Raw genomic sequence first — 22689 nt, 5'->3', positions numbered from 1 at the left:
GCTCTCCCATGGGAAAAAATAAAACCGTTCGTCGTGTCCTTCTTTGCATATGTCAAGTATGACCGGTTAATACTATTCGGTACAGGTCACATACTTTCACATACTTGAGCTATATTCTAGGATAGGTCGCGTGAGTGTTTTGTATGCAACCTCCTTTTCACACTGACTGCATTTCCTGCTAGTCTGCCTATGAGTCGCAATCTACCGCATCCTTTACCTACGATTGAGACTACGTGATCATTCCATTTCATACCACTACTAACTATTAACATTTGTATGAGTTGACCGATCCCAACTGTGAAACTGATATCATAGTCATAATATACTACGTGTTTTCGTTTAGTAAAGTGCAAAGTTTTACAATTCTAATTTCTTTAAAATGAGTTTCCAATATTTGTGTCACTTTGAAAGTTCATCAGTATGTGACTGAATATTTGTGGAGTTTTTTCTGACAGTACTTTGTTGTAGGTTATTGTCATCCATCCCTTCGTTGGGAGTATGTCATGGACTCCGGAAAGCCGCGCACAGAAGGTCCAGAATAGAGGTTAGAAATGGGCCAAGAACGAGCCGAATGTTGAGGGTTGCATACATTACAAATCAAGACGCCGCTATTATTTGAGTGCTATACCGGCTTCCTTACTTCCTGCTGTAATTACGCTTAAGTTACAAGTCTGAGAACCGTGGCGCTGCAGTAGCTTCATATTTGTCAACTCGTTCTCTCTTACTGAAGCTTGCAGGAGGGCAAAGCTAGTCGCGAGTTAGCGTGAAAGTTGACTGCACGATCTTGCTGTCGTAAAGTAGAACTGATTGGGCGAAATGATCGATTGTCGGAGTCAGATGGCCTCTAACGAAGGTATGTTTTTGTTAGACAGTGGAGGGTACAAGGAGAAAATTAAGCGTCGCTGTGTATACAACTGTAAATGTAAAGAAAGATTTTCTGGAGTAAGTTCGATGCTTTAGTCCTCACTTCGTCCAATACAACCAAAGTGGTTGTATCCTTGTTTACTTCATCTCCACCACGAGAAAACATGTGCTCCATCAAACGAAAAACGAGTGGAGGGAAATGTCACCGTTCTGCCTCTCCGACCAAAAAGCGCGCTATTTGAGCATTTTTCTGATCGTTCCAGATTGTGTTTACAGGATAATACACACATCAAAATAAGTTTTGTATCACCTCGTTTCCGAGAGTTCCGGAACCTGTACAGAAAATTGGAATAGAGATCAACATAAACATTATTTCCGCCATTTTGTTGCTCAAGGAAACCACACATTGCATGTTGTACCACCATACAGCGAGACCTTCAGAGGTGGTGGTCCAGATTGCTGTACACACCGCTACCTCTAATATCCAGTAGCACGTCTTTTGCATTGATGCATGTATTCGTCGCGTCATACTCTCCACATGTTATCAAGGCACTATTGCTCCGAATTGTCCCAATCCTCAACGGCGATTCGGCGTAGATCCCTCAGAGTGGTTGGTGGGTCACGTCGCCCATAAACAGCCCTTTTCAATTCATCCCAGGCGTGTTTGAAAGGGTTCATGTCTGTAGAACATGCTGGCCACTCTAGTCGAGTGATGTCGTTATGCTGAAGGAAGTCATTCACAAGATGTGCACGATGGGGGCGCGAATTGTCGTCCATGAAGAGGAATGCCTCGCCAATATTCTGCCGATATGGTTGCACTATCAGTCGGAGGATGGCATTCAAGTATCATACAGCCGTTACGGCGCCTTCCATGACCACAAGCGGCGTACGTCGGCCCCACATAATGTCACCCCAAAACAGCAGGGAACCTCCACCTCGTTGCACTCTCTGGATGGTGACCTAAGGCGTTCAGCCTAACCGGTTGCCTCCAAACACATCTCCGACGACTGTCTGGTTGGAACAAAAATGTTCAAATGTGTGTGAGTACCTAAGGGACCAAACTGCTGAGGCTAACACATACGTCCACGCCCGAGGGAGCACTCGAACCTCCGGCGGGAGGGGCACGCAGTCAGTGACATGACGCCTCAAACCGCGCGGCCATTCCGCGCGGCCTCTGGTCGATGGCATACGCGACGTTCATGGGTGAATACAACGTGATGCCAATCCTCAGCGGTCCATTCGGCATGTTGTTGGGCCCATCTATACCGCGCTACAAGGTGTCGTGGTTTCAAAGACGGACCTTGCTATGGACGTCTGGAGTGAAGTTGCGCATCTTGCAGCCTATTGCGCACAGTTTGAGTCGTAACGCGACGTCCTGTGGCTGCACGAAAAGCATTATTCAATATGGTGGTGTTGCTGTCAAGGCTCCTCCAAGCCATAACCGGTAGATAGCGGTCATCCAATGCAGTAGTAGCCCTTGGGCGGCCTGAGCGAGGCATGTCATCGACAGTTCCTGTCTCTCTGTATCTCCTCCATGTCCGCACAACATCGCTTTGGTTCATTCCGAGACGCCTCGACTCTTTTTTGGTGAGAGCCCTTCTTGGTACAAAGTAACAATGCGGACGCGATCGAACCGCGGTATTGACTGTCCAGGCATGATGGAACAACAGACAACACGAGCCGTCTACCTCCTTTCTGGTGGAATGACTGGAACAGATCGGCTGTCGGACCCCCTCCGTCTAACAGGCGCTGCTCATGCATGGTTGTTTACATCTTTAGGCGGGTTTAGTCACATCTCTGAACAGTCGAAGGAACCATGTCTGTGATACGATATCCATAGTCAACGTTTATCTTCAGGAGTTCAGGGAACCGGGGTGATGCAAAACGTTTTTGATGTGTGTAGTACTTATCATTCCGTTATGTAATTTCTTTGAAGACCGCTGTAAGTTTGTTAATAATTGACAGCCGTTTATAGAATAGATTTCATCATTGTGTCCTGATATCTTGCACTGTCGTTACATACTCGGTAACGTATCGATAGTGTGTGTACATCAAAGTAATTGTTAGACATTCTTGGAATAGAGATTAACTATTAAAACAGGTTTACAGCAGTCTTAGAAAACGTTTTATACAGCAGTAATCCACGCGCTTTCAAATAGAAACTGAAGAGTTTCTTCATGGGTCACTGCTTCTATGCTCTCGAGGAGTTCCTTGAAAAATTAAACTGATTGTTCTTGTATTGTTGATTGCGTTTACTTAAACAAAAGGCTTGACTTTTTGGGTTCTTAAACATTTTATCTTATCTGTTATTACTTTTACGTTATAATTTCATGTACTGACACGTTCCATGACCTTGGAGATATGTTCCTTAATTTGGGCCTATGGAACTTGACATGTAAATGAATAAATAAACATATAGGCATATATACATATACGTTTGTACACACACATGCACATGCACTAGCACGAACACACACAAACACACACACACACACACACACACACACACACACACAGACACAGGACTGTATCGGTCATTGTACAGGTTGTACATAAAGTACGGGAACACTTTCAATTATTTATTACACAAGAATTAAACATTATTCAGATGTCATGCATATTGCATTTAGAAGAGAAACTCTGAAAGCTTTTTTTACAAACATTCGACATGCGAACCATGAGCGACCCGGCAGACGTCAATACGGTAATCGAACTCTTGCCATGCCCGTCCCAGCATGGCATCGTCGACTGTGGCAGTCGCTTCCCGTATTCTCTCCTGGAGCTCTGCTACATCACGTGGTAGAGGCGGTACATACACCAGATCTTTAATGTGTCCCCACAGAAAAAAATCACACAGAGTGAGATCTGGTGATCGGCGAGACCATATCATGAAACAGCAGTCCCATTCTGTAGCACGGCCGATCCATCGATGCGGCAGCTCCGTGTTTAGGTACCCACGAACTTCACGATGAAAATGGGGTTGAGCCCCATCCTGCTGAAAGGTGAACGGAGAGTCCGATTGCATTTGCGACATCAGCCATTGCTGCAACATGTCCAAGCACGAATATCCAGTGACAGTGCTCTTGGCGAAGAAGAATGGCCCGTACTGTTTTCGACATGACTAGGCACAAAAAACGAATATGTTATGCCAGTGGTAAACGGCTTTCCTTGTTGGTGGCTTCTTACCGTACTTGGCTTTAAACATCCACTGAACAGCTCTAACAAACTTGTTTTTGTCGAACCGCAACACGCAGAAATCTCGCTCCGCACCTGAACTCGCCATGTTTGCGATTAGCTCTGACTATCGGCAAATCACCAAACTGCGCTGTGGCGGTATACGTGAAAAAAGAAATAACTTTTAGGGTTTCTCGTCAAAATGACGTATGTATGATATCTGTACAGTGTTTGGTTCTTGTGCAATAAATAATTGAAAGTGTTCCCGGACTTTATGTACACCCTGTACAAGCATCTAATAACAGTCATGCTCAGTGGTTGTGTAAGTAGCGGCAGTGAAGCAAGTCCCTGATTATACTTGCGAACTCAGGTGCTCGCTCTTCTTTCTAGTCGTGCCCATTGGTTGTGTAAGTAGCGGCAATGGAGCGAGTCCGTGATCATACTTGCGAACTCAGGTGCTCGGTCTCCTTTCTGCTTGTATGGTCCACTCGTACCCGGCAACAGGCTCCAGTCACGTGTGTCCAATTAAATGGCCAGGGGCAGAGACTCACGTGTCCGAGAGCACAGAGACGGCGAGTTCGCAGATGACGTCATAGGACCGCTGGTGGGTTTAAAGCGAGTACACAGGTGCCACTGAGTGAGTCTAGAGACGTACCCTGATGCGCTCGTCGGGGCAGCTGCCGGTGCCGCCGGAGCACTGCGACTTGGCGCCCAGGAAGTAGTCGTCGGCGCCGCCCTGCAGCGTGTCGTGGTCCACCCACGCCACCGCCACGTCGCCGCCCACCATCCTGGACCGCTCCGGATGACCCGAAAGACCGAACGCCATGTAGTCGCCATTGGCTGCAAACAGTCAAGCCAACTTCAATTTTTTTAAACTCCTAAATTATACTTTAATGAAGAAAACTTGATAGTTGGAAATCTGTGCCAGACCGGAACTCGAACTCGGATTTCCTGCTTATGAACAGACGGCTAACCCTTTAGGCTAAAGAGTACCCATTCAGGATAGACTCGGGCTTTCATCGCTACTTATGGGGAAAGTGGGAATGTCACTACTAGTGAAAAATGTCTGTGGAGAACAGTGCCTTATCCTACCCTGAAGATTACAAGACATGTATTAAATGTACTGAAATGATATGGACACATTGTGATATATGCAGGTCCCCTATCAGCCACAGTAGTTTTCCCGCTTAGTTTCGCTGGAAATTATGTTGTTTCATGACATACATCAACAAAAGTGTTGATTCTCCCAGATATACCGTGCAGGTATGTTGCTATTGTGGCTTTCCTGTACCGATCGGTAGGTCTCCCCTGACGTTGTTTGTAAACATACACACAGTTACCATGAGCGCCATCTACGGGCAGAACGCCGGTCTCGATTCCATTGCACTTCTTAATTGAAAGTAAAGCACCAGCAGGAACGAATTAGAGAAGACAGTGGAATAGTAAATTGAACATTCATTATGCTACGAGGGACAGTCACGAACAGTCGTGGGGCCGGCATCAACACGCTACGCGCAGAACGCACGTGAACCATGTAAGATTTTGACGTCAAAATGATGTGGTGCGGACATGGAACCGGTTACAAGGAACAAGTAGTGTTGAGGACTTTCACCGCACAGTCAGTACACGTTCGACAGATGCACTGAAAGATCTATGTCTATGACTTTTGGATGAAAGGAATCTTGGGCCGAGTGCTCCAGAACTTGATGCGGCGTTGGAAGAACGTCACGTATCGCATCAAACTGTGACGAGATGCTTACATGATACGAATCACCGTTCCGGAAGACTTTGGTGATCACCACGTTGTACCTCAAAACACCATGAACTCCCTTACTGATGACAAAGAAATCTTTCAGAATGGACACCCTACGATTGGCGTCGCGTGTTGATTATGGACGAAACTCAGTTCTATTTACGCTCTGATAAAGACAGGCAGCGCGTTTGGAGACAACGCCTTAGTATCAAAGCCTCCAACAAATGTGTAACAAGGCGACACAACGCCTTAATATCAAAGCCTCCAACAATGATCCCAAATGTGTAACAAGGCGGTGGTGGAGTGATGTTCTGGGGGTGGATTACATGGTGCTACTCTGCACCTCTCGTGGTTGTTGGAAGCAATCTCAATCTCACTGCTCTGTGGTACAGGGAGGAGAATCTTGCGACCAGCAATGGGAGAGTATGTTTTTTTTTTCCTTCTGTCTTTATCCCGCATTGTGCGCAGGGTTAAGTACGGATTTGGCATGGTTAATTGTAAGGGCTGGCCGGATGCTCTTCCTGCCGCCACCCCATAATACCCGGGACGCAACAAGTGTGCCCCAGCTGTCTGCATCTAATGTAAATCGTGAAATAGTGTGAAGGTGTTTCAAATGTCTGCGAGTCGTGTAACTGAGGCGGGACGTGGGGACTAGCCCGGTATTCATCTAGGAGAATGCGGGAAACCGCCTAAAAACCACATGCAGCCTGGCCGGCACACCGGCCGTCGTCGTTAACCCTCCGGGCGGATTCGATCCGGGGCCGGCGCGCTTGTCCGCGTCCAGGAAGCAGCGCGTTAGCGCTCTCGGCTATCCTGGCGGGTAGTATTCTTAGCTGGCGTAGCCTCCTTCAATTTCCTTCCCTTAAGAACTCACTGTATCAGAAAACATCTGGTTTGTACAGATATAAATTCTTTTTATGTCTTCCACAATCACTATTTTTATTACTGTCACTGTTATTATTATTATTATTATTATTATTATTACTATTCTTATCATTACTAGTGGCAGCAATATCAGAAGTACAAGTTCTGCCAGCATTAACTTTATTAGTTCAAAGTATGTATGACTTATATTGTCAGTATGGACACTAAAAATTTTTTAATACTATTTATCATATTAAACTTATTATTTCTTTGATAATTGTGATGTAAAAACAGTACTATACATTCAGCGTGCTAAGTATCACCAAAACGGAGTGACTAGCTTGTTCTCCGGAAATGAACCCAATCGAACATGTATGGGATCGATTGAAAGGAACTGTTTTTGTACATCGACAACGACCATGTACTGTTCACGACTTATGTAGAATCGCTACTGAAGGCTGGGACAATTTGGACCGAGCCTGGTTCGATCATCGCATGCCTCATAGTCAATTTTTGTTTCCTGTCCCATTAATTTCGAAATAAAAGTGTGATGCAAAACTTTTCTTAATGTATGTATTTTGAAAGCCGTTCAACAGAAGACAACTGCGTCTCATTTATCTTGACCCGAGTTACAAGACGCGGGATAGATGACAAAACACTACTCACTGGGTCTGCAGCTCGTGGTAGTGCCGTAGCGTTCTCGCTTCGCGCGTCCGGGTTCCTGAGTTCGATTTCCGGCGGGGTCAGGGATTTTCTCTGCCTCGTGATGACTGGGTGTTGTGTGATGTCCTTAGGTTAGTTAGGTTTAAGTAGTTCTAAGTTCTAGGAGACTGATGACCATAGATGTTAAGTCCCATAGTGCTCAGAGCCATTTGAACCAATCTACTCACGGGTTTCGTCTGCTAGGAATGGAGACTGGCTATACTGCAGGTTTTTTCATTAGGTCTTTTTCCGTATCAAGATTGGCGTGAATAGGAAGGGTAACAAGGTAAGTAAATCAATAAGTAATAATACGAGTAAAAAAGCAAGCAAATAAATTTCTTGAACAACGCGGGTTTGTGAAGAAAGCTTTCAATTTTTCTTGTAGGATGCTATTTTTTAGCATTTGTATCGCTGCTGCCACTTTCTTCCTTCGTGTGAAGGAGACGAGATAGTTGTTATTCTGTTTTATGGATAGAATAAAAGAAGGGCGGATTATACACTGAAGAGCCAAAGAAACTGGTACACCTGCCTAATATCGTGTAGGGCTCTCGCGACCACGCAGAAGTAGCGCAACACGACGTGACATGGACTCGACTAATGTCTCAAGTAGTGTTGGAGGGATTTGATACCACGAATCATGGAGAGCTGTCCACAAATCTGTAAGAGTACAAGGGGGTGGAGATCCCTTCCCAACAGCACGTTGCAAAGCATTCCAGATATGCCCAATAATCTTCATGTCTGGGGAATTTGGTGGCCAGAGGAAGTGTTTCAACTTAGAAGAGTGTTCCTGGAGCCACTCTGTAGCAATTATGGACGTGTGGGGTGTCGCATTGTCCTGCAGGAATTGCCCAAGTTTGTCGGAATGCATAATGGACTTGAATGGGTGCAGGTGATCAGACACGATGCTTATGTCCGTATCACCTGTCAGAGTCGTATCTAGACATATCAGGGGTCCCAAGTCACTCCAGCTGCACACGCCCTACACCATTACGGAGCCTCCACCAGCTTGAACAGTCCCCTACTGACATGCAGGGTCCATGGATTCATGAGGTCGTCACCATACCCGTACACGTCCATCCGCTCGATACAATTTGAAACGAGACTCGTCCGACCAGGCAACATGTTTCCAGTCATCAACAGCCCAATGTCGGTGTTGACGGGCCCAGGCGAGGCGTAAAGCATTGTGTCGTGAAGTCATGAAGGGTACCCGAGTGAGCCTTCGGCTCCGAAAGCCCATATCGACGCTGTTTCGTTGAATGGTTCGCACGCTGACACTTGTTGATGGCCCGACATTGAAATCAGCAGGAATTTGCGGAAGGGTTGCACTTCTGTCACCTTGAGCGATTCTCTTCAGTCGTCGTTGGTCCCGTTCTTGCAGGATCTTTTTCCGGCCGCAGCGATGTCGGAGATTTGATGTTTTACCGGATTTCTGATATTCACGGTACACTCGTGTAATGATCGTATGGGAAAGTTCCCACTTCATCACTGCCTCGGCGGTGGTTTGTCCCATCACCCGTACGCCGACTATGACACCACGTTCTACATCCCTTACACCTTGATAACCTGCCATTTTAGCAGCACTAACCGATCTAACAACTGCGCCAGACACTTTTTGTCTTATATAGACGTTGCCGACCGCAGCACTCTATTCTGCCTGTTTGCATATCTCTGTATTTGAATACGCATGCCTATACCAGTTTGTTTGGCCCTTCAGTGTATATATTTCGAGGCCCAACTATGCCACAATCTAACTGTAACTTTATCTCTGAATTAACAGGTGAGTCCTCAGTGCGTTAGCCCATTCTGCACTCCTTATTTGTATTACTAAAAAACTGCATATTTTATTTTTGTAGAAAAATTTTGGAAGAATCTCTACAACGTCGCCATTTTTCCTAGAGTAAATAAAACATAATCTGCTGAAAGTAATGAAGAACCACCTCAGCTATAATGAGGTGCATTCATTACGTCACGACAGGTTTCGTTCAATGAAGATCATTAGGTGGCACTGCTAACAGTCTTCATAAGAAATTCTCAAGGAATGATATCGTTACAATCCTGTGAGAATGTGTTACAGAGACTTTTAGCAGTGCTGCTTGATGTTGCTGATTGAACGTAACCGTTCGTGACATAGTAAATGTATCTTAATATAGCCGTGGTGGTGGTTCTTATCAGCATGAACTTGAATCATCTGTGGTGGACAAGACTATAACCTGATGATAAGTTCCAAAGTAAAAGGAAATGTGACAACCTGGAAGATAGGGAAGGTGGGCATAAAAATGGATAGGTAAAGGTACATTAAAAATAGAGACATTCTAACATGCAGATAAAATCAATCAAGAAATGTTGTTTTAAGTGTCGCATTTTCCTTAGACTGCAGTTTCAGCATACATGAACGCTTGCATTTCTATCTTCACTAATTTCGTTCCCACGCATCCATGCATTGCAGTGAATTCAGTTCATTTTGAGTTAAACTTTCATGAAGATTTTTAATATTTGTTCTTACCTTCCCATGGCGTTAACCTGTTACATTATCAGACCCTTTAGTCTCTTACACACATAAACAGATACTCCAACATACTATGGTTTCTTAGATTTTGTCTGGGATGTATCGTCCCAGAAATAAATTAAATGTAGCCGCAATCCACAAATTCAGATCAATGCTTTAATTAAGTTCTCACAATGCACGAAATGTATGCTGCTGATAAACTTACTAACATGTTGGAACTGTGTAGTGGAATGGTATTCAGATCGAGACCATTAGCTTTCACGCGGAACCATTTTAACGACATATTGTCTAGATACGACTCACGAAAAGTGTTCAGTTTCCAGGAAAGCTTGCAGAACAACTTCTGTGGATTGGTATAGCTAGATATGAACAAGGGATTCGGCATACAAGGCTCACAAGGTATACAGGAGAGGTTATATGGAGCAGTCTAGGTAGATACTCAGGGCAGTTTTTGTAGACTAGTACAGCAAGATTGGTAGGAAAGTTTCTGCGGATTAGTCTGTCAAGGTATAAAGGAAAGTTATTTGGCTTAGTGTAGCAAGATACGGAGGAAATTTTCTGTGGAATAGGTTTGCAAGGTGGACAAGATAAGTTATGTCGAATAGTCGAGGTACGCAGTAGAGTTTGTGTAGATTAGTCTTCAAGGTATGGAGGAGACCTTCTTTGGACTAGTGCAACAGGATATGCAGGGGATGTTTTCTGGAATAATCCTTCGTGATGTGTGTAAAAGATTTTTTGAAGGGCTTTCAGTCGATAAGTGTATTGCCTGAGGAGACAATGATTCTCTTTCGAGGCTTTGCTCGGCATACAGTTTTGTTACCTGAGAAAGTTCTATGTTGAACTGCACTAGACACAACATTAGAGTATTAACCATAGTCCAAGAAATTTCGCACAGAATGTTTCACTTGATATATTACTGTTTATGGCTATTTCAGGCAGTATATTCTGTTCAGTTAGAGACATATGGTTTATTATCCAACAACCATTCGTCCCATGTAAGTCAGTGTAGATGAAGGTGGGCGGGATGTTTTGATAACAGCGACCAGCGACAAAAGCGTGAGCGCGTATATATGTGTGTGTGTGTGTGTGTGTGTGTGTGTGTGTGTGTGTGTGTGTGTGCGTGAGTGAGAGAGAGAGAGAGAGAGAGAGAGAGAGACAGACATTATGACTTCAAGAGGTGTTTAGAAAAATAAGTGAGTCCTAGGAGCGCCCGCGAGGCTTCTTTGCTCTAGGCATTTTTATTTTCTTGGCAGAATGTCAGAGGTGAGCTCATTTTCATAAGAGACTCAGTTTGTGTCGCTTGCGCGGCACCTAAGAACTAACATAATGCCGCGCTAATGCACCTCTTCCGCGCTACAACAGGTCATTTGCGAGTGAAAGGGCGGGCTGTGAAAGCTGGGGGGAAAGCTGGATTGGAGCCGTTCAGGAGGAAAAGAGAGAAGAAATGTCACAGCCGTTGGAGCGCTGATGGCGGCTTAATTCGTCTTCCACTCGGGCGAAGCGTTACCTGGCTGCTATGTTACATGACAGCTCTTTGCCGCATGGGATATCTCTTGCAACCCAGATAAATGCGACAGTAAACCATGTGACAGAGCAATCTGTGTCCCGGGATCTTGATGATGCAGTCGCTGTCTAGTAGAGTTCCAGACCTTACGTGTCCGAATCAAAAGTCAAAAAGCCAAAAAAATTTGGGCTTAACATCTTAACATCCCATCAATGTTCAGAGATAAAACACTATCTCATATTTGGGAAGGATCCCAGCCTTTGCCTCAGGTGATTTAGGGAAACCGTGGAAAATCCAAATCTGGGTCGCCAGTTCTAGATTTGAGCTTCCGTCCTCCTGAACGCAAAGCGCCACCACGTTCGCTAAAACATTACTATTCAGGCAGCAAGGAGTCTCGACAAAACTGATGAACAACTTGTTCGTTGCAAAGAAAACGTGTGTAAAACCAATACTGTGTCATCGAAATTGCTGTTTTCATATACCAGGTCGCGCTGTTGGCCTTCAAAAATGTGAAACGATGTTTGACGTTCTTTGTCCGAAAATATGGAATTTAGGCACAAAGAACTCTGCGTGTGGTATAACTCCATGGGATATATCATTTGTAAGACTCCAAGGCATATTTCAGTAAGCAAATCAATTAGTTACGTTTTATATGACCCATGCTTTGGAGCGATCAGTAACTTTTAAACACCACAGAATGGAAAGTCTGAAACGTATCCAGTACATGAAATAAAAGTATAAATGTGGAGATGACGTAGGTAGTGTTCCTTAGTAGCTTCAGTTAGGTGTATCCAAAATTTCTTGCCAGCATTACTCAAACCATAAAGAAGAAACCTTACATATGATTCAGCAAGTTTTTTATTTTTAATTTATTTATTTACATTCTCCATTTGAGAATTAGGGGGTGTAGACAAGCTAATATGAGACGGATGGGACAGATTACATTGTGGAGAGTTGGGAGGAAACGTAATTGCAAATTCCGTGGGAAAGGGTGTGGAATGCTTTGAAATGCAGGGTGTTCGAAAATTCCCGTTACAAACTACTAGAACTTGTAGAGGCGAGTGAGCACATTATATTTTGAATAGGAACCCATGTCCGGAAACGTACCCTTTCCGTGCTACATTCGTTTAAAAATATGTTTGCTAGCTAGGTTTGCAGCATGGTAATCATGGTGGGGTCGGATTGGCTGGCTTCATTTGACATCTATCCAACTTCTCTGACCTGGCTGAAGTCACACTCACGTGTCTGTGTTAGAGCAACACGGTTGAGTACACGTTTGCAGGATACACGTTTGTGACTCAGGTTTGCGGGAGACGTAGAATAGGTGAAAACGTACTTAGTATTTTGTGAGCTATGGGGAACTGATCCTTCTGTATGGTGAAGCTTACGGTAGTGGAAGAGCTGCTCATCACCATTGTCAAGATGGTTACGCACAAGATTCGACTCCGTCGCCCACCATTTCCTCCATAATTACGCAATGCGTTCGAGGAGACGCCGCACACCCGAGTCGGAAGAGGCCGTACTGCATCACGTTGAAGTAAAGCCGTCAGTGAGTTTACGAGCATTTTCGCTTGCAGTGGATGTTGCTTCCAGCACCGTGTAGTATGTTGTGGATGATAAACAACGACATTCATAACATCTCCAACACTCCGTACTACATCCAACACTCTCAGATACGTGAGTGAGGCTCGAACCAGGTGAGAGGGTACGACAGACATCAAATGACATCAGACGATCCGACCTAAGCAAGCCCCACCCTGACAACCCTGTTGCAAACCTACCCTGCAAACAAGTTTTCAAATGGCTGTCGCACGGAAACGGTACGTTTCCGGACATGGGTTCCTATTCAAAATATTATATACTCACTCCCCTGTACAAGTCCTAGAAGTCTGTAACGGGAATTTCCGAACAGCGTTTATAAGAAAGATGGTACATTGGGATAACGACGCAACATGTAAAATACCTCAAGCATGAAGGATACGATGGACCGTTTTGACTCAGGTTTGCGGGAGACGAAGGATAGATGAGCTGTGGGAAAATTGGTAACCCGGTACTGAATGCAGGGAGGTAAATGTAGCCAGACATAGAAAACGAGATGAAGTGTAAGGCGATCAAAGATTTCGAGGGAGTTTTAAATTCGGTTGCGTGCGGTGTAGGACCCCGTGTTTGGCCAATTAGTATTTTAGTCTGCTATGACTTTTCCTTTAAGTGATTGATAGGAGGGAATCTGAAGCTATTTTATGTTCGAATGCTACTTCTAGTAAGTCAACCAGTTAAAGTTATGTTAATAATCATATCTTAGAAACAGCAGACAACGAAATCATGTGACAAATACTTTGAATTCGAATCAGTATGTCAAAGCTAGCGAACAACTACGTAGGTATCATTTGATAGAACGCATTTATAATACGAAAAGAGAATGTTGTTGTTGTATTCTTCAGTCCAGAGACTGGTTTGATGCAGCTCTCCATGCTACTCTATCCTGTGCAAGCTTCTTCATCTCCCAGTAACTACTGCAGCCTACATCCTTCTGAATCTGCTTAGTATATTCATCTCTTGGTCTCCCTCTAGGATTTTTACCCTCCACGCTGCCCTCCAATACTAAATTGGTGATCCCTTGATGCCTCAGAACATGTCCTACCAACCGATCCCTTCTTCTAGTCAAGTTGGACCACAAACACCTCTTCTCCCACATTCTATTCAATACCTCCTCATTAGTTATGTGATCTACCCATAAAATCTTCAGCATTCTTCTGTGGCATCACATTTCGAAAGCTTCTATTCTCTTCTTGTCCAAACTATTTATCGTCCATGTTTCACTTCCATACATGGCTACACTCCATACAAATACTCTCAGAAACGACTTCCTGGCACTTAAATCTATACTCGAGGTTAACAAACTTCTCTGCTTGAGAAACCCTTTCATTGCCATTGCCAGTCTACATTTTATATCCTCTCTGCTTCCACCATCATCAGTTATTTTGCTCCCAAAATAGCAAAACTCATTTACTACTTTAAGCGTCTCATTTCCTAAGCTAATTTCCGCAGCATCACCCTATTTAATTCGACTACATTCCATTATCCTCGTTTTGCTTTTGTTGTTGTACATCATTTATCCTCCTTTCAAGACACTGTCCATTCCGTTTAGCTGCTCTTCCAGGTCCTTTTTGTCTCTGACAGAATTACAATGTCATCGACGAACCTCAAAGTTTTTATTTCTTCTCCATGGATTTTAATACCTACTCAGAATTTTTCTTTTGTTCCCTTTACTGCTTGCTCAACATACAGATTGAATAACATCGGGGTAGGCTACAACCCTGTCTCACTCCATTCCTAATCATTGCTTTCCTTTCATGCCCCTCGAAAAGGGAATATGTACACTTAATATTTTAGGTGATATATGATTTCGTGATAGCGTCTCTCGTCATCCATTAACATTTAGAGTAAGCTAACATACTTTAAAGATACATCTTAGGTGACTCCGCTCATGCATCAGTTGCAGGCGTGTAGAAGTTACGCAAATCGCTTTCAATTTTCCTTTAAAATGAGTTCGTCGTACGTCTCACATTGATTTCTGTGGTTATTTCAGCCACTGTTGCTTATCTGTTAGTACTGACAAGTCTACGCGAACGCCGCTGTTCTCGATCGTTAAATGAAGGCCGTCGGCCACTGCAGTGTCCATGGTGAGATGTAATGCGTGAAATTTGATATTCTTGACACACTGTTGACACTGTGGGTGTCAGGATATTGAATTCCCTAACGACTTATGTCCTAAGCGTCTAGCTCCACCTACCATTCCGCGTTCAAAGTCTGTTAATTTCCGTCGTGAGGCCATAAGCATGTCGGAAACCTTATGACATGAATTACCTGTGTATAAATAACAAAAATAGTTCAAATGGTTCTGAGAACTATGGGACTTAACATCTGAGGTCATCAGTCCCCTAGGAGTTAGAACTATTTAAAACTAACTAACCTAAGGACATCACACACATCCATGCCCGAGGCAGGATTCGAACCTGCGACCGTAGCGGTCGCGCGGTTCCAGACTGTAGCGCTAGGAACAGCTCGGCCACAGCGGCCGTCTATAAATAACAGTTCCGCCAGTGCACTGCCCGTTTGTACCTTGTGTATACGATGCTACCGTCATCCGTAAATGTGCATATCGCTGACCCATGTCTTTTGTCACCACAGTGTGTTCAAAGAGTATGATTTTGCTTCACGATAATTCCGACTCTCATGTAGCTAAAGCATTCAAAATCTTGATTTTGAGCTGTTCGAGCACTCCAAGAGATTCTCTGTTTTGTGGTCCGATGAAGGAGCATCTATGTGAATCTAACTTTTCATAGGATGACAAGATTTTGGACGCGATGCAAGAATGAATGTTCACAGTGCCGCAAAACGTCTTCCAGAACGGAATCAGAAGGCTTGTCAAGAAATGGATCAAGTGCATAGAGGATGTGAGAGACCGTGTAGAGAAATGATGTTACTTTATATGTTGCTTTCACGATAAAACGTTCCTTAAAACACTGTCCCTTAATTCTGACTTCTGCATTCTACTCCTTATTATAGTTTTCTCCAGGTCACTCACCGACTTTTCCAACTAGCTGCACAACAATGCTGTCCCCAGCGATGGCCCATCGCACCTCCAGAGCCAAGTCGTCGTGCAGCACCTCGCAGTTCAGCTTCGACTGCAAAAAGAAGAAAAGATGTAAAGCGGCGGAAACGCACACTTACTAATACGCAAAAGCAATGGCTCATCAAATTCGTAAAGCAGTACAGCATTATTCGCGTTTTTCTTTTTTTTTTAAATGGCTCTGAGCACTATGTTACTTAACATCTGAGGTCATCAGTGCCCTAGAACTTAGAACTACTTAAACTTAACTAACCTAAGGACATCACACACATCCATGCCCGAGGCAGGATTCGAACCTGCGACCGTAGTGGTCGCGGAGTTCCAGAGTGAAGCGCCTAGAACCGCTCGGCCACATCGGCCGGCCTATTCGCGTTTTACCTGCGATCTCATTGTAGCAGCTCGTCGCTGATCAGCTGGTACATCAAATTAGGCGCTTTTAAAATTAAGAATTTTAATTCAGAGAGAACAAAAAGCAAATATTCCTTTTATTCGTAAACTTTATAATTACACAATGTGTTTTCCACAAATTTGGTAAAAAACCAAAGGAACAGAAATTCCTTGAGAGCTGAGTATGTTGTGATCACAGTAGCGCGTCACTAGACTAACACATGCAAACAACGGCTGTTTAACCCCTCGTGCAGGGGGTGGCCAAAAATACGGAAGCCCCAAGAGCACAACAGATCACCATGACTAACACGGAAACCTGTTGGCATTCAGAATTGGTTCCAGTCCTTTCGCAAGGGATAAGTATATGTCTTGTACGGTTTCAAGGGAATAGTTACAAGTTCAGATAAACATGATGGAGATTTGTAGCGATCACCCACCATTTTCTCCAAAGTAGACCGCAAAGGTACAGTAATATTAGAATCTGGTGACTAGGGTGGCCAGGAGAGATGCGACAGTTTATCTTCGTGCTCACAAAAACAGTGCTGGACGATGGGAGTTGTGTGAACAGAAGCCCTGTCGTCTTGGTACCCAGCATCACCATTGGGGAACAAACATTGTACCATGGGATGGACCTGATTAGCCAATACGCTCACATAATCCTTGGCAGAAATGCGGCCCCGCAGACTGATGGAATTCCACGACATGGCTGCGAATCATCGCCGAACCCTGGTCATGTTATGCTCTTGGAACGTAAACTCATCCTCAAGTTGGAAACAGCGAGAAACAAGACTCATCCGACCCAATGACATTTCTGCGTTGCCCCATAGTTCACATTTTATGGCTATGGCACCAGGTTTTCTAGTAAGAGGCATCTACATCACTGTTGAGTGACTAGTATTGGAATTCGAGCGCGTCCTGAAAATGTTCAAATGTCTGTGAAATCTTATGGGACTTAACTGCTACGGTCATCAGTCCCTAAGCTTACACACTATTTAACCTAAATTATCCTAAGGACAAACACACACACCCATGCCCGAGGGAGGACTCGAACCTCCGCCGGGACCAGCCGCAAAGTCCATGACAGCAGCGCCTTACACCAGCTCGTCCTACGAGTCCCTATTTATGGTTCTCCCTTCGTATTGTTTTGGTGCTGACAGGGTCCACGGGTGCGACATTAAGTCCAGCAGTGACTTTTGCAACTGTTGTTCTCTTATTTTTAGTCACAATCCTCTTCAATGACCGTCAGTCACCATTTCTCAACACACATACGAGGTGCGGCTAGAAAAAAAACCGGACTGATGCTGGAAAAACATTTATTTACAATTATTTACAATTTCATGTTATCTCCTTCAGTGTACTCTCGTCCTCGGTCTCTACACCGCTCCATACGAATTTTCCACTGTTCATAGCAATACTGCAGATCATTTTCGGTAAGTCCATACATTACTTCCGTCGCTTTTTCTTTTACTGCTTCAACAGTCTCAAATCTAGTTCCTTTCAAAGCTGACTTGACTTTAGGGAAAAGAAAAAAGTCACAGGGGGCCAAATCAGGTGAGTAGGGTGGATGATCTAAGATGGGAATGTTGTGTTTTGCGAAAAACGTCTTCACTGACAACGCACTGTGAGCTGGGGCATTGTCTTGGTGAAGGATCCATGACCTTTTTCTCCACAAATCGTTCCGTTTTCTCCGTACTCGCTCACGTAGGGTAGCCAGGACACTAATGTAGTAATGCTGATTCACTGTTTGTCCCTCTGGTACCCAATCAATGTGCACAATCCCTTTGATGTAAAAAAAAACAATCATCATTGCCTTGAATTTCGATTTAGACATTCGTGCTTTTTTTGTCGTGGAGAACCAGGAGTTTTCCAATGCATCGATTGGCGTTTAGTTTCGGGATCGTAAGTAAAAAACCACGATTCATCGCAAGTAATAACATTTTGTAAGAAGGTGGGATCACTTTCAATGTTTTCCAGGATGTCAGAACAAATCATTCATCGGCGTTCCTTCTGTTCAATTGTGAGACACTTTGGAACCATTTTTGAACACAGTTTGTTCATGTTGAACATTCATGAAGAATCTGCCTAACACTTTCCTTGTCAACTCCTGTTAACTCAGACACTGCTCTGATTGTTAAACGGCGATCTTGTCGAACAAGTTTACCGATTTTTTCAATGTTTGCATCAGTTTTTGCTGACAATGGTCTGCCAGTGCGAGTGTCATCACTGGTGTCTTCGCGGCCATCTTTAAATCGTTTAAACCACTCAAACACTTGTGTTCGCGATAAACAATCATCGCCGTACACTTGTTGTAACACTACAAACGTTTCAGTTGCAGATTTTCCTAGTTTGAAACAAAATTTGATGTTAACGCGCTGTTCTTTCTGTACACTCAACATTTTCCGACGCACAGACAAAACGTCAACTACTTAAAACAGACGCCACGGGCAGACTGAGTGCAGGAGGCAGATGAAACTCGAGCAGTAGGCGGAGCGAGAGTCACGTGACAGGCCACGCGACTTTCAGCCTTATTGCATTCGTTTTATTGTTTCACCAGTACTAGTCCGGTTTTTTTCTAGCCACACCTCGTATTCGTCCGCGCTGTGGCTTAGCGGGTGGTGTTTTTCCGCTTTCCCTGTGTGTGGTATAACTCTCCGATACGGTGCCTCTTGAAACGCTGAGCACTTCAGGTGCCTTGGTTAAGGAAGCACCCACAATACGAGCACCAATAATTTGTCCACGTTCGAATCCAATTAGCTCCAGCACAATGCACTTACAACTACTCAGGACACTGTCCTGACTACGAATGACATTTGCAATGTAATACCGCTACGGTCGCAGGTTCGAATCCTGCCTCGGGCATGGATGTGTGTGATGTCCTTAGGTTAGTTCGGTTTAAGTAGTTCTAAGTTCTAGGGGACTGATGACCACATATGTTAAGTCCCATAGTGCTCAGAGCCATTTGAACCGTTTTTTTTTTTGCAATGTAATGAAAATATTGCACATCTCCTTTTGCAACTCTGCGATTGCGGCTGCCTTGCAATTTATTACTAAAGAATACTGCAGACAAACTGAATGGTTCACTAAGGGAACGGAAGCTTGAGAAATTAAATCATACGGAGACGTCGTAGAATTTTATAGAGTTAATGAGTACCTACCAGTGTAATTCAACGGAAGTAAGGGAAATGATAATTAAGAAAAACGACTTATTATAGTAGAGACATCGTTCACTAAATTGTTAAAATCCTTCATGAAAAAAAGTTTTCTTCTTCATTGTGCCATAGCTGTTAACGATATGCCGCTGTTATTAACACCAGTACATCTTGATCCGTATGTCAGCCGTTCGAAAGCAGTTCCGGTCAAGCAAAAAGATGCTTCTGCAAGAAAAAACCGCGAAATAGAACTACCAGATTGACCACCATAACCGGACAGGAAAGAGTTTAGATTTGCCGCAGAGTCCCACTTCAAATGTATTCCGCCATAGTTTTTCAAGCACACATGGACACATCAGGCTCATTACGGCGATCTGGACAATTTTTCGTACCCAAAATCAGTGGAAAATAAATCATGTCATATAAAATTACGACCAAAAATGAGCTATGACATAAACCGAAACCAAATTATGTCATTTTCTTGATTAGTAGCTCATTCTAGTGATGTTTTTTCTTATCGACACACCGAATTTTAGGTCGATTTAAATTATCTGATGTGGCAGCTCGGAATACAACATATTGTTATACATTCATTAAAGAAATGATTAGAATTGGAATTTGTGGGCTTTTGTAAACCGTTCGATTAAATATCATACCTATACCTGTTAAAGAAAAGGTGTATGTACGTAACCACCTAACTAGGTCTGTGACTGGACTGAAATGTTCATAATAGGCGAAACACAACACTTTTTTCCTGGATAAGGAGCCAACTTATCGTTTTGATAATCCTGTAGAAGTTTTTAAGGCCCGACAAGAAAAAAATTTTCGCTTGTTCACTTTTCCAGAAACAATTTCATGAAGAAATAATATTTAAATTTACAGAAAGCTTTCAGAAAAATCGGATACCCTAAACTTGTTGTTTCCCCTTAGGAGATCTTCAGCTGTACGAAAAAGCTCTTCATTAACCAAGCATGGACGCCCATTTCGTTCGGCACTGTGTACGTGGTACTCTCATTCATTGCAGTCTCAGACCCAGGACTGTAAGCCTCGCAAATCTGTCAGGGAATGTCGATTGGTTTTGTGTTCTTCGCATGCAGCAAACGAATTACAGATCTCATCTCATAAGCGACGACATCACACAAATTGTATGGAAGAATATGACGATTCCAAATTAATATAAAAATTTCGTACTACTGCTAGTACTTTTCGATCTCATGTTTGAGAAACTGGAGCATATGAATGAAACGTAAAACTATTTGCTAACATAAGACTTTCTGCTTGTAGTAGAGTGGGTTTTTTTTGGGGGGGGGGGGGGGGAGAAGACCAAACTGCAAGGTCATCGGTCTCATCGGATTAGGGAAGGATGGGCAAGGAAGGCGGCCGTGTCTTTTTCAAAGGGACGATCCCGGTATTTACCTGAAGAGATTTAGGGAAACCACGGAAAACCCAAATCTGGACAACCGGACGTAGGATTGAACCGTCGTCCTCCTGAATGCGAGCCTCGTGTGCTGATCACTGCTCCACCTCGCTCAGTGCTTGTAGTAGACCTAACAGGCATTTGATATTGTTATTTCGTGACTTATATTCTGTTGTGTTATTTATGAAGACTAGGTAGATAAAAATGACCATTTGTGCCGATACAATTTCTCTTATTTGGCCTGTGTTACGATTGCTGCAATATCAAAAAGGCCTGTTTTGTTTTATCTAGCAGACAGTGACAATATAGACGTAATAAAATCGAGAAACCACACCAATCTAATACATTATTTGTATTAAGAGCATTTTCAGTATTAAACAACGACATTTTGATTTTTCATGTAGCAATTTTTTTTACGAACTTTGATGAGGTAATAGATTCTTTCGCAGAAACGAAAACATGCCGTGTAAAGCTGCAGAGAGATTAGAGAGAAAAAATGCTGTGACCTAAAGGTTGAAGAAATGTGCTGTCTTGCTTTTCTCTTGTCTTTACTGGTTTTATCTCTCGTATATTGAAATTTATGTCACACAAAAGAGAAAGTTATTAGCTAATGGACAATAAAGAGTGCAGGTTTTCTGAGGAGTTCTTATTCTCCAGTTTACAAATAACCCCACACAGTATTAACTGTGAGTTTTTTTTAAGGCACTAGGATGTCAAAACGCCATACTGGGAACAGGAGTGACACCACAAGACATTTTAATTTTCCATTATCCTGAATATAGGTTTCATGGCTTCCATTACAAAATATACACGTTTGAATTCCACAGAGCAAAATACAACGATCTGCAATAGAAAAATGGTGTGTGAAGAGGCGTGGCACTGCACTTTGGCACACTTAAGACGAAATAACACTTCTTGCATTTTCTGGAACATATATATTTGTGTGTTTTATATATCAAACTCTCCAGAAAAATGTGAGCTACAAAATGAACTTACTTTTAAAAAATCTTTTTTTTTTTTTTTTTTAATTTTTGACGTCCTACCTCAAAAGACCAAGGGAGGGGGCGGGGCGCCACTATCAAGTGCTTGCCCCGGTTCGGAAATATCGTAGATCCGGGGCTATGTACACATGGCGACGTTGCAAGCTGAAGATGAAGAGATAGAGAAAGTATATGGGGATACTAAATGGGTAATACAGTTCGTAAAGGGAGATGAAAATCTATTAGTCATGGGGGACTGGAATGCAGTTGTAGGGGAAGGAGCAGAAGAAAAAATTACAGGAGAATATGGACTTGGGACAAGGAATGAGAGAGCAGAAAGACTATTTGGGTTCTGTAGTAAATTACAAGTAGTAACTGCGAATACTCTGTTCAAGAATCACAAGAGGAGGATGTATACTTGGAAAACGCCAGGTGATATGGGAAGATTTCTGTTAGATTACATCACGGTCAAACAGAGATTCCGAAATAAGATATTGCATTGTATGGCGTACCCAGCAGCAGATACAGACTCAGATCACAACATAGTACTGAAGAAGAGTAGGCTGAAGTTTAAGAGACTAGTCAGGAAGAATCAATATGCAAAGAAGTGGGATACAGAAGTACTAAGGAGTGGTGAAATACGCTTGAAGTTCTCTAAGGCTACAGATACAGCAATAAGGAATAGCGCAGTAGGTAGTGCGGTTGAAGAGAAATGAACTTCTCTAAAAAGGTCAATCACAGATGTTGGAAATGAAA

At 43.4% G+C, this 22689-nt stretch overlaps 1 protein-coding gene across 1 annotated transcript in view; it reads right to left on the bottom strand.

Moving 5' to 3' along the window:
- The window catches only part of LOC124790013 (protein Skeletor, isoforms D/E-like), a 337997-nt gene that overhangs the window by 105349 nt on the left and 209959 nt on the right, over positions 1-22689 (bottom strand). Inside the window, exons 7-8 of the mRNA XM_047257562.1 lie at positions 15956-16055; positions 4694-4878 (exon numbers count right to left, since the gene is read on the bottom strand). Coding sequence (XP_047113518.1) covers positions 4694-4878; positions 15956-16055 — 285 coding nt within the window. The remainder of the gene's footprint in view (positions 1-4693; positions 4879-15955; positions 16056-22689) is intronic.

This window comes from Schistocerca piceifrons, chromosome 3 (genome assembly GCF_021461385.2).
Source record: "Schistocerca piceifrons isolate TAMUIC-IGC-003096 chromosome 3, iqSchPice1.1, whole genome shotgun sequence".
NCBI classification, from domain to species: domain Eukaryota; kingdom Metazoa; phylum Arthropoda; class Insecta; order Orthoptera; family Acrididae; genus Schistocerca; species Schistocerca piceifrons.
Note: the sequence above shows the minus strand (reverse complement) of the source record. Positions and strands in the feature narration are given on the sequence as shown.